The sequence below is a fragment of the Heteronotia binoei genome, chromosome 15 (genome assembly GCF_032191835.1).
Source record: "Heteronotia binoei isolate CCM8104 ecotype False Entrance Well chromosome 15, APGP_CSIRO_Hbin_v1, whole genome shotgun sequence".
Taxonomy (NCBI): Eukaryota; Metazoa; Chordata; class Lepidosauria; order Squamata; family Gekkonidae; genus Heteronotia; species Heteronotia binoei.
The window spans coordinates 26,115,345-26,127,757 of NC_083237.1; the positions used below are offsets into that span (position 1 = coordinate 26,115,345).

The 12,413-nt window shown below is 46.4% G+C and overlaps 1 protein-coding gene across 1 annotated transcript; it reads right to left on the minus strand.

Moving 5' to 3' along the window:
- Positions 1-11,262: 11,262 nt before the first annotated feature.
- On the minus strand, positions 11,263-12,155 carry FUT2 (fucosyltransferase 2). The gene has a single exon (XM_060255941.1). The coding sequence runs from the start codon at positions 12,141-12,143 to the stop codon at positions 11,298-11,300; it is 846 nt and encodes a 281-aa protein (XP_060111924.1). The 5' UTR covers positions 12,144-12,155; the 3' UTR covers positions 11,263-11,297.
- Between the last annotated feature and the right edge of the window lie 258 nt (positions 12,156-12,413).

Here is a 12,413-nt window from a genome sequence, read left to right on the forward strand (position 1 = left end):
CGCACCCTCAGGACCCTGGGACACCATCTCGATGGACTTCATTACAGAACTCCCACGATCCAAAGGTCAGACTTGCATCTTGGTGGTCGTCGACCTATTTACCAAGATGGCCCACTTCATTCCGTGTCCGAAACTTCCCACAGCTCAGGAGACAGCCCAGCTCTACCTGCAACAAATCTTTCGTCTGCACGGACTCCCAGCCCACCTGATCTCAGACCGGGGCCCCCAGTTCTCCTCTCGGTTCTGGCAAGCCCTCCATTCCAGCCTGGGTACTCGAGTGCACCTGTCCTCGGCCTACCACCCACAGACTGATGGTCAGACAGAGCGCACCAATGCCACGCTAGAGCAATATCTCCGCTGTTACACCTGCTACCAGCAGGACGACTGGACCAGTCTGTTGCCTCTAGCGGAGTTTGCATACAACAACGCGGTCCACTCGTCCACCCAAATGACCCCGTTTGCTGCAACCTACGGGTACCACCCTCGGTTCTTCCCGGCGATCCTGCCACCCACGAATGTCCCCGCCGTCGAGGCCTACCTGCAAGAACTCCGCGCCAGCCAAGACTTGCTCCGGGAGCAGCTACAGCGGGCCAAGGAAGCCTATAAACTGGCTGCGGACCGGAAGAGGCAGGAAGGCCCCCCAATCCAGCCCGGGGATCAGGTGTGGCTCTCAACTCGCTACCTGCGCCGGCCTGGTCGGTCTCACAAGCTGGATGCGCGGTTCATTGGACCCTACCCCGTCACGGACCAAATAAACCCCGTCGCCTTCAGGCTCCAGTTGCCACCCCACCTCCGCATTCACCCTGTGTTCCATCGCTCCCTCCTTGTTCCAGCTGCACCCCCTGACCCAGCTCGGCCTCCTTGCCCACCGCCGCCACCACCGGTGTTGGTGGATGACGAGGAAGAATATGAGGTGTGCCAGATCCTGGACTCCCGGTACCATCGTGGAGGCCTCCAATACCTGGTGGACTGGGAGGGATATGGCCCAGAAGACCGGTCTTGGGAGCCCGAGGACAATCTTCATGCCCCGGACTTGGTGCACCGGTTCCACAACGACCACCCCGACCTTCCAGGTCCCTCGACGGAGGGGGGCCCTGGGGGGGGGGATAGTGTCATGGGTGCTGGGGACCCTGCAGAGGAAGTTGAGTCTGACGAGGAAACTGTGCCCCTGCCACCTGCACCAGTGCCCCTGCCTCCTGCTGGAAAAGATCCCAGCCCCCCTGCCTCGCCCTCTCGGGTGGCTCGTGTGCGTGACCGCCTCCGGCAGGACCTCAGGGATCGGAGGAGGGCGGCACGCTCACAAGCAAGACGCTCCCTGAGCCCTGAGTTCTGAGAGGATTCTGGCCCTCCTAAGAGCAAGGATGCTTGAGTTATGACAGGATCCTGGCTGCCTCCCTGAGCCAGCAATTAGCCCAAACGGGCAACAGCCAGCAGAGGGCTATATAGCTGTGGGCTTTGGGAGGAGGCTTTGTGGAAGCAACTAGTCATCTCCCTGACATCCTAGCATCCACTCCGGCTTGACTTTGGTTCCTGACTCCCTGACTTTGGCTTTTGACTTCTGGACTCCCTGACCTCGGCTTCTGGACCTCGGACCTGCGATACTTGTACACTGATTTGGATTTGGCGCCTCAGACCCTCCTGCTTACTGGCTACAGACCTCGGACTGCCTCTGGACTTTGCCTGACCCGGCCCCAGCCGTGACACCAACCTTTATTATTTGGGTTTCAATATCACAGAATAAGGACATTTATTCTACGTAGCTCTTGCGTTAAGCAAGTTTGGCCACCCCTGGACTGGTCTGATTGAGGTTCAGATCCCTGTTAAGCCAGGAAACTCATTACCTATCTTTAGGCAAATGATCTTCTCTCAGCATAATCTACCTTACAAGATACTTGTAAGTAGAAAAAGGGGATAAATGCTATGTGTGTCCCTTTGAGCCTATCGGAGAAGGAGCAGGGTAAAATGTTAAAACATAAAAACCATGGACACATCCACTGTAGAACAGGGAAATGAAATGAACAGAAGTCCCCATTCCTTTGATTGTGGGTGACTTTGTAATGAACCCACATGCTGGCAAACCTTGGAAAAGAATGCTGTAGTTATGGAATTAATGGGGTGGGAAGACATGGCTAGGTACTTCTCTGCCATATGGAAACACTGAAGAGAGATGAGCCCACGCTGTTACTTCCATGAGTGCTTCTAATTTCTTTTCAGCCTCCAGAGGAGGGTTCCATAAGTGAGACCCACAGTATCATCTATGCTGAAGTGAAACAGAAAGCCCCTTGCATTCAGGGTGAAGAGGACTCTGCAGATGACTCTGATGGTTGCATCTATGCTGAATTGTCGATTTCTGGAAACCAAGACTGATGTATCCACTGGAATGGAAAGGGGGTTGTCCAAGAGTCCAAAGCTTGGGTTCCCAGGGCTGCTGTACACAAGGGATCAAATGTTTATTTAAAATTGTATGCAGTTTATTTAATTTCTGTTAATGCAAAAGATTTATTCCACAGACAACACAATGCTCTAAAATCATGCAGCAGAAAAACAAGAAAACCAGCTTAGCTATCTAACATAGGGGTGTCCAAAATATGGACTGTGGGCTTGAAGCAGCCCCTGCAGGGCTCCTATTCGGTACATGAGCAACTGCCTCTTTCTTGGGTTCTGCTTCCTTCACTGCAGCTTGCTTTTGCCCAGCTCTCTCCTGCTTCTTGCCTCCTGCTTTGCAGGGAAGGGAAAAAACCCAGGTCTCCCTTCCCTCAATCGGCTGAGAGCTTCTCCCCCTTTAGAGAGGAGGGAGGCAGAGGAAAAGAGCCAGAGAGAGTGCACGCAAGAGAGAGATAGAAAGAGGGAGAGAGAGAGAGTCCAGTGGCACCTTTAAGACAACCAAAGTTTTATTCCAGGTATAAGCTTTTGTGCACTTGCATACTTCTTCAGGAGGGGAGGGAGGTCCTTGCAACAAATGAATTTGACACTTCTGATCTAGCACATTTCCAAGACCTGCATTAGATGATACAAACCTTAAGTCCAAATGTCAAAGGCCACAGTTGATGCATTCTCTACATTGCTATCTATTGTAATATAACCATTTCATAGTCCAGGCCCTCAGTCCATCAGAATCCAAGAATGATTCCCCAAGAACGAGCAGCCTTATCCTGCTCTCACTCTCCTTTTCTGCGCAGGGCTTTTGTCGGATTTCGCACAAGCTGCCCCGAAGCTGCAACTCACTCTGCCTCTTTTGCGCAGCGAGCAAGATCCTCTAAAAACCAGTTTCTGTTTGCAGTGTGAAAGAGGCGAAGCGAGTTGCAGCCTCAAGGCAGGTTGTGTGAAATCTGACAGAAGCCCCGCAGAGAAGAGGAGAGTGACGGCGGGGTAAGGCTATGGGGGAATCGGTCCCTGTTGGTTTCTTTCTCCAGGTCCTTAGTTGAATTAAAGTTGTTTGGACAAGCAGCATCAGGTGATGATGACACCCAATCAGAACACATCCTTGCTAGGACCCTCTAGATTGGGTTTTCAAGGCAAGAGACATTCGGAGGTGGTTTGCCATTCATTGCCTGCCTTCATGTTGGCCCTGCTTAACGTCTGAGATCTGATGAGATCAGGCTAGGCTGGGGCTATCCAGGTCAGGGTCCCTCCTCTTCATGATGAAATTATTTTCATTAATAATAGTGAAATAAAATGAGTCATAACAATGGACAGAAAATAGATTCAGGTGGGTAGCCATGTTAGTTTGAAGCAGCAGAACAATGTTTGGTCTTAAAAGGTTTGAGCCAGCTCTGACTTGATGGCAAAAAAAGCAAAACAAAAAACAGAGGGGTTATTAAAAATTATTCACCCAAATAGAATAGGAACACCACTGCTGGCAATAAGCTCAAAGAGTGAAGGGAGAAGTGCAACAAGGAGCCAAATCAATAGCTGGTTTGCTCTATGTATGCTGGCATTTCAGTGTCAGAGTCCTGCTCGCCCCACAGGTGGTGGATGCAGCAGGAACTCCCTTTCCCCCACTGTGTCTTCTTCTTTTGCTGTTTTATGTCCCAGCATCAAGCATGATTCAATCCAGCTATCCTACTTTGTAACTATGATTTTTCTTTTGTGAACCAGGACTTGTAAATTGATTATTTGTATACCGACTTAATGAATCGCTATTTTCTAGGGCTGAACCCCCTCGCAGTCAGATCAAATAAAAATTCAGAATACATCAATCAACTGAACTAATTCATGAGTGGGAGGGACAATTTTTAATGGTTGAGGCTGTGTATTAATGGTGAATGTGTCTATTTGCTTGTATACTTTGTTTTTGTTTATTTTTACACTGTTTTATTTCTGTTGTGTTAATACAAAGGAGTGAAAAAACACATTAAAGTAGTCTTGGGCCGAGGTCAGACGCACATAAACTGACAAGATGGGCATGGATGAAAGCCAGATGCATGTCAGATTTTATGCAGTTGTCCAAACATCAGCATCTGGCAATGGTCGTTGGCTCGTTCGTGTCCCGAACTGCCACAACTGAGATGCGGACTTTTTTGATAGTACATTAAATCCAGAATAAGAATACTTCCGACGACTCCCGCGCATACTTTCTATGTTTGAACACTCCATTGTAGCTGACTCGTCGCAAGCGCACATCCGTTTCCCTGCGAGAGCCCACTCCAAATGATATCATTGCACCAGCAATTGTTGACTCAGCCTTCCAACCTTCCAAGGTCGGTAAAATATGTATCCAGCTTGCTGGGGGAGGGGGGAGTATAGATGACTGAGGAAGGCAATGGCAAACCACCCGGTAAAAGGTCTGCCATGAAAACTTCGTGAAAGCAGTGTCACCCCAGAGTCGAAAACAACTGGTGCTTGCACAGGGGACCTTTCCTAAATGGGGGGGAGGAATATGACCCACCTTTGCCATCTTCCCGCCAGGCGGAGAGACAGCAAAGAGAGTTGCCGTGCTTCCCCCCATTTAAACACCACGGCGGGGTGTTTAAATGGGGGGGAGGAAGATCCCCCACCTTTGTTGTCTTCCGCCAGGTGGAGAGACAGCAAAGAGAGTTGCCATGCTCCCCCCTCCCTATTTAAACACCACGATGGGGTGTTTAAATGGGGGAGGAAGATCCCCCACCTTTGCTGTCTCCCCGCCAGGTGGAGAGACAGCAAAGAGAGCTCCTGGCTTCCCCTTCCTTTCTGGGTGTTTAAATGGGGGGGGGGGCAGATCGCCCACCTTTTCTGGCACCTTTTTTTTAAAAAAAGCCAAACACAGTATCCCATATACTGCGCTTGCGCGAGTGTGGAATGCCATCTCAAAAAATGAGGTCCAGTTGAGACCGCTGGGATCACTCCCACCCCCCTCTGATCCCAGCGCTTGCTTTAAACATCACAGCTGAAGGCAGGAACACAGGCAAGTAGGAAGCACCCACCCTCTCCGCAAACGCAGCGCTTTGCGAGCGCTGGCTGTGGCGAGGGCAGCGTGCTTCCTCTTCCATGTTAGTCTGGTTGTAGCAGTAGAAAAGAATAGTAATGGTCCAGTAGCACCTTCAAGATTAATAACATTTGTGGCAGGGTAGGAGCTTTCGTGAATAACTGCTCACTTCTTCAGATATCTGAAGCAGTGAGCAGCGAGTCACAAAAGCTCATTTTAACCCAACATTTTCCATTTTAACCCAACATTCACAATTATTTTCTTTTTCTCTATGTGTGTGAAAACTAGCTTAGTGAAGTTTCACCTCGCTGTGTCTGATGAAGTCAACTGAAACCCACAAAAACTTATGCTATAGTAAATGTATGTTTTCAAGGCCCCACAAGATTATTGGGATTTTTGGTTAATATAGCAGAGTTTGCCTAGTCATAGAAGCATGATACTGAATGCAGTAAATAAATCTCCCGAGAAATATATTGCAAAAAAAGGTAAACTCACATTTATTCAAGTAGATCCAGTTCACATTCAGGTTACAGCCAAAAGAAGAGAAAGGAGCCTAAAGAGTACTTTCCCTTGTCTGGCATCGTGTGTGGGAGGATGAGATATCTACAGAGACATATGCATGGAAGGTATGGTAATCTCCCCCTCTTCCATTCCTTATGCACAGGATTTTCCCTTCTTTCTTGTTGAGCAGCTCTATATCTCTGTTCTTATTTGTTTGTCTATGGCTGTCCCACCGGGTCATTTTAATAAATATATAGGAACTCAGGGAAGAGACAAAATTACCCTCCTATATTCAACTTCTGAAATGGCACATAAGATGCTTTTGAAACTTCAAAACAAACAAATTGCTTTATTTAACTTAGAGGAGAAATGGTCAAGTGGAAGGAGTAGGATGTATGAAGTGAACTATTTAAAAAACTGAGGTAACTTTGTAATCACACTAACTCCAAATAATTTGTTGCCAACAAGTAAGTGTTTCTACTATTCAGAAAGATCTTTTAAAACTTTGAGGAGGCAACCCTTCTTTTCAGTTTCTGCTTAAACACTCAAGCACAGGTTTCTGAGTTTCACTGACTCTTAAAGTCTGGAACAGGGGTGGCCAAACTTGTTAACATAAGAGCCACAAAATAAATGTCAGATGCCTGAGAGCTGCAAAACATGGATGAAGGAAGGAAGGAAGGAAGGAAGGAAGGAAGGAAGGAAGGAAGGAAGGAAGGAAGGAAGGAAGGAAGGAAGGAAGGAAGGAAGGAAGGAAGGAAGGAAGGAAGGAAGGAAGGAAGGAAGGAAGGAAATAGATAGGGGAGGTGGAGGTGGAAAGAAAGCAACTTTAAATGCTTTCTCCAAGCCAGATGATGGGGCTCTGAAGGCTTCAATAGCCACACAATATGTGTGAAAGAGCCACACATGGTTCCTGAGCTGCAGTTTGGCCACCCCTGGTTTAGAAGGCAGGAAATACAACCAGGTTCTCCCAGACCTTCTATATACACATACCAGGCACCACTTCTCTTTTAAGTTCCATCTCCCTTTTCGTTAGGCAGGGATTTCTTCTCTTAACTAGAAGCAATTTCCCTTTTCTGCTTGAATGAGGATCCTCTCTGATCCTCTTACTCCTTTTGCCTCCTTCCGGTCCACAGTGAGTGCTTAACTGTCTTTTTCAATTGGCAATTCTTAACTGACTTTCTCCACAGAATTCCTTTAGAACAGTCTGTCACTTAAAGGGTGAGGTCAGACGTTCATTAAATCCCGCTACTGGCATGAGTGGAGTCCAGAAGCATGTCAGATTTTCAGTGGTTGTCCAAATGTCAACATCTGAGAATGGTGGTTCGCTTGTTCCAGTCCCGTGTTGATACGACTGGGGCACGGACTAATTTGATACTGCTTTAAATCCGGAACAAAATTCTTCTGACAGTTCCTGAGAGGAATTTCTCTGTTTGAACGCTCCATCGTTGGCAACTCGTCAGAAGCGCACCACCACTTCCTGCCCTAAGCCCCCTGCAAGTGATATCACTGCACCAGTGAATAAGCGAGCGAATGTTGGCTCGATAAATCGTTTACCCGCCCCTATGTCCGGAAACAAAACTCACTTTTGAAACTAGATGTGAACTGATTTGAATTCCTGGATTTTTTTCTGCACGCGTAGTGCTCGTGCTGGAAAAGTAGTGCCAACGGACTAGCAAAACTGTTAGTGATCTGACCCATTTAAAAACAAAGCGCATCCCCGCCCTTGAGAATGAGGTCATGGTGGGTGTGCGAGGTCTCTCGTGGAGAAGGGAGGAGACGCTGGATCTGCTCGATAGTGCAGATAGCGGGCACCACTGCGCCTGCGCTAATGCAGATTGACGTCTCATGAAACGAGGTCCAGTAGAGCACTCTGATCGACCAGCGATGGGACCCACATGGGAAAGAATGGGAGCCTGGCTGTTGTCCGATCGGAAAATTGGTTGTGCGGATTATAATAGAGGTGCGTTGCAGATGGATTTAATGGTGAGTGTGACTGCACCCAAAGATTCTCAGTCTCTGTTAGGTATTAACCCTTGACAGTCCATAACAGAAGGCCATGTGAAGGGAGGAGTCAGAAGGCAGCTCCCAGGTTAATACAAAGACAGGTATCCCATTCAAGAAAATGACACCTATACACACTAAGAGTGATGTAATTCCCAGTGTCCAGGCATGCTGAGTCGCTAACTCCTATAAAGACACCCACACACATACACCACAAAGACTATCACAGGTTCTTCACTTGAATACATAACACCAGGGATCAACTGGTGGATCAAGACCACAGTACATTTGAGGCTGAGGCTTCAACTTCCCTTGCCTAGCGACATTTTCCCATTCTGATACATTCCCAGGGGACAATGTTTGAGGAAATTGATTTATGGCAAGTCTACCAGGACCCTAATAATACACATCACACTCAGATGCTAAAAAGATCCATTTGTAGATAATAAAGCTATACATCTGCATCTGACTTGAATGGTTCAAACTGAAGATATCAGAAGCTGAAGAGAATTGGCCCTGGTTAATACTTGGATGGAAGACCACTAAGGAACTCCAGCATCGTGACACAGAGTCAAGCAATGGTAAACATCTCCATTCATCTCTTGTCTTGAAAACCCTAGAAGGTTGCCATAAATAGATTGTGTTTTGGTGACATTTTCCATCGCCACTACATCTATATCTCCCTGCTTCCATCTTTCCATTTGTAGCCATTCTGAACATCAGTGGGTCTTTCAAATATGTAACTTTCCAGAGTTTTTGTTTGTTTGTTTTCTTCGTTTCTTTGAAAATCTGAAAAGTGTACCTGTGTCATAAATATCACACATCTAAAGTATCTTAGCTTTCTGACCAGCAGAGCTTTCTCAAGAACTTACACATCTCACTTGCTTTCTTTCCCGATTAGGATCCGGACCACAGTGCACATGAAGATGAGGCTTCAACCTCCCTTACCTAGCAACATTTTCGCATTCTGATACATTCCTGGGGGACAATGCTTGAGGAAATGGATTTGTTCCCTGGAATACATGTTTCTTTCCTCAACAGATCCAATAGTGCCTTCAGGAACTGTTTCATGCTGGGGAAATGGTGCCAGAGAGGGGTTGGTTGAAGCCCTTTCTCTCTCCACATGCATGGTCCATAGTCCTGATTCTAACTAAGCAGCAGGGCTTTTTTTTTTAGCAGGAACGCACAGAAATACAGTTCTGGCTGGCTTGGCATCAGGGGATGTGGCCTAATATGCAAATGAGTCCCTGTGTGAAACAATGGTAATGCCAGGGGGTGGCCTAATATGCAAATGAGTTCCTGCTGGGCTTTTTCTACAAAAAAAAGCCCCGCTAAGGAGAATGTACAATTCACATGCAATCATATTTCTTCTAACGCAGGCTGGGGAACACCTGACCCAACCTGTTGGGTCGCATTTGGTAGCCCCACTAGGTCAAAGTGTATGTTTGTGTCAATAGCAAATAGTAGAAACAAAGGGCCGTTTCAGGCCAGAAGGTCAACATGAGGGGAAAGGCATAGGCTCATCCTCTGTGCCACACTCCCAGCCTAATTCAGGTTACCCACACGTGTGTGTGTAAAGGGCCATCAAGTTACAACCAGCCAATGGCAACCCCAGTAAGGGGCCTTCAAGGCAAGTGCGAAGCAAGGGTGGTTTGCCATTGCCTTCCTCCTCAGATCCCTCCTTGGTGGTCTCCTATCCAAGTACTGACTTCTTAGCTTCCAAGATCTGAAAAGATCAGCTGCCCTCCCTGAGCCTTCCCTCCCAGGGCCTTCCCTCCCAGTTACCCACATGCTTGATATTAAAAATAAAAAATTCTTGGCAGCTCTAAATTAAAAATGCACAGCATTTTACCATGTTTGTCCCATAACATGGTAACATTCTCTTTTCTGTTTCCATGGGGTCCAATTAATAAAAATCAGACTTTTGGAGAGCAGGGATGAGAATCAGACCTTTGGAGAGCAGGGGTGTTAGAACTGGAGATTCTGTGCATAGAAAGCAACTCAGCTTGGAGTCCTTAGTTAACAAATTCCCCAGAAACTTATCCAACTGTACAAAGAAGGAGCAGAAATCTCAGCAGCACAGCATGGACACTACATACATAAAGTCCCAGATTCAATCTGAGATGGTAAAAAAAATCTCAGGTATCCAACCTGGGGAAAGTCCCACAGACCTGCTGGTGGTTATAATACACAAATCTTGGGCAAGGTGAAGGAGCCAAAAGTCTGATTCAGGAACAGAGAACTTTGTATGTTCATTTCATTAAGATGATAGGACCCTACCTAAGTGATAGGCCCTGAAACAGCATCTTGTAGTCCAGTGGCTTTTTTATATTGGTTTGGGCTGAAAACTGCTTCTCAAATGTCATTTCCCCCTCCCTTACCTCTTTGTTTAGCCATCAGTTAGGGACTGAGCCTAACTCTCATTGCAGAGTGTAGGTCCTATTGACACTATACAGATATATAAGTTTTAAACCCATTTTTAATGATCACAGAGTCCCCCAAAACTATCCTGAGAGCTGATGTCTATCAAGATGCTGAGAGTTCTTGTCATATAGCCCTTCATCCAAGATATAATTTGCTACCACAAGGTGATTAAACAAATGTGTGGGAAATAAGATCCACCCATTAGCAATGTTCCCTCTAAGCTGTGAAGTCTTGTGAGCAGAAATTTTACTTTGTGAACTACTGGCATTAAAATTGTGAGCTACTGCATAAATTAGTTTGCTCTAGGGCCATTTTTCTTGAGCTGAGACAAAAATGTGTGATCTGGAGGCTAAAAAATTGTGAGCTAGCTCACACTAACTCAGCTTAGAGGGAACTCTGCCTATTAGGCATCTTGGCTAAGCAAAACCTTAATGTGTATCTCTGCTGGGATGCAACAACAGAGGCAGGCTTTGAACTCCATGCCTTGCTGTACCCATTTCAGGAGTCTCTGATTGGTCACTTTGGAAAACAGGATGTTGGATGAGGACTGATCTATCAGGGTTCTTCTTAAGTCCTTTGCTTTTGTCAAACATTTCCCAGATCCTTACTTACTGAACTACAAACCCCAAAATTCCCAAGGAAGAGGAAACGGCAAACCAGTTTAACATTATGTGTGAATGTGTCAGTAGTGTCTTGTGTATCCTGGCAAAGTGCATGACATTCAGTAGGAGGTGCAGTAGTGTCTTGTGTATCCTGGTAAAGTGCATGACATTCAATAGGAGGTATAAGTTGCTTTCTCCAACCCCAAGCGTCCAAGGAAGTTCTTAACCAGTTGGGAACCAAGATAGTGGACAACTGAGTTTCCTGCAGAGAACTTTTGTTCTCTGACCCGCAGCCTTGTGGGACCAATTCCTAGACATACAGACTTTTCTACTATTACCTACTTAAGTACAAATCAGAACCTAAGTTATGACTTGGGTCGCAAAGGTGAAAGGTCAGCCGGGATCCCAATCCATTCAGGCAAGAAGGTTGCAGATGGCTTAAAGACATTGAGGAATGGTGAGTCTGGGAGGGTGTAGTTGGCCAAGTAAATAGTTTCTCCACCGGCCAGATAGGCAGCCCAGATGCCAAAGGTGCCAATAGTCATTATTGTATGGTTGCAATGAGCAATAAGAGCAAAATCTCTCCCTGGCGATGATTCCTGCCCATCACCAGCAAAGTAAACATCTCCCTTGGAAGCATCGATTTTTTCTTTACACCAAGCCATCCCATTGCTAACTACCACAAAGACAGCATCGTGGTATTTCTCTCTGAAGTAATTCATGGCTTTGTCTAAGTACTTTTTGTCAGCCACTACACCTTTCCAGACCTGGGGCATCACATTAACATAATCCCCTCTCCGGACATGCACTCCAACATATGTTACTGACTTGCGCAACCCCCGCAGCTGCAGAAGGTATTTATTGGAGTCCTCCTTGATGTAGTCATGGAAGGTGAACTCCTGAAGTATCTCATGGCGGATGTGGTGATAAAATGTGAATGAGCAAGGGTAGCCTGTTAGCTTCACGTACTTGCCCTGGATGTGACGATACTCCTCTAACATCCAGTCATGGAGATTGTAGTTCCTCCAATGGATCTTGCCAACCATTTCAGAAGAGATCATTGGCAAAGTAATCTTGAATATTGTTGCTAGATACTGGTGCATGGCTGGAAGGATGTAGGCTTGATGCCCATTAAGTTTGGCTAAGGCATAGAGGGTGGCGTATTCTCCCATCTGATTCCCCAAACGCCCAATAGAATTCACTGTCCACATTCCTCTGTCTGTGTTCTTAACAAGTAATTTAGGACTTGGAGTTGTATGTTCATTAATGGATAATTTTGGACTTGGAGTTGTATGTTCCTTAATGGATAAGTTAGAACTCAGAGTTGTATGTTCATTAATGGATAAGTTAGGACTTGGAGTTGTGTGTTCATACTCTGGGAGGCCAGATGTGTTTTCAACACTGGTCTTCCACAATGACAAGTAAAAATTGTTTCTTTGCAGGTGCAAAAATATGGAGAGAGACATAAGGCTAAAAAAATA

Excerpts from the sequence above, each read along its gene's own strand:
- FUT2 (XM_060255941.1), bottom strand. The coding sequence starts at position 12,143 with ATGTGGACAGTGAATTCTATTGGGCGTTTGGGGAATCAGATGGGAGAA.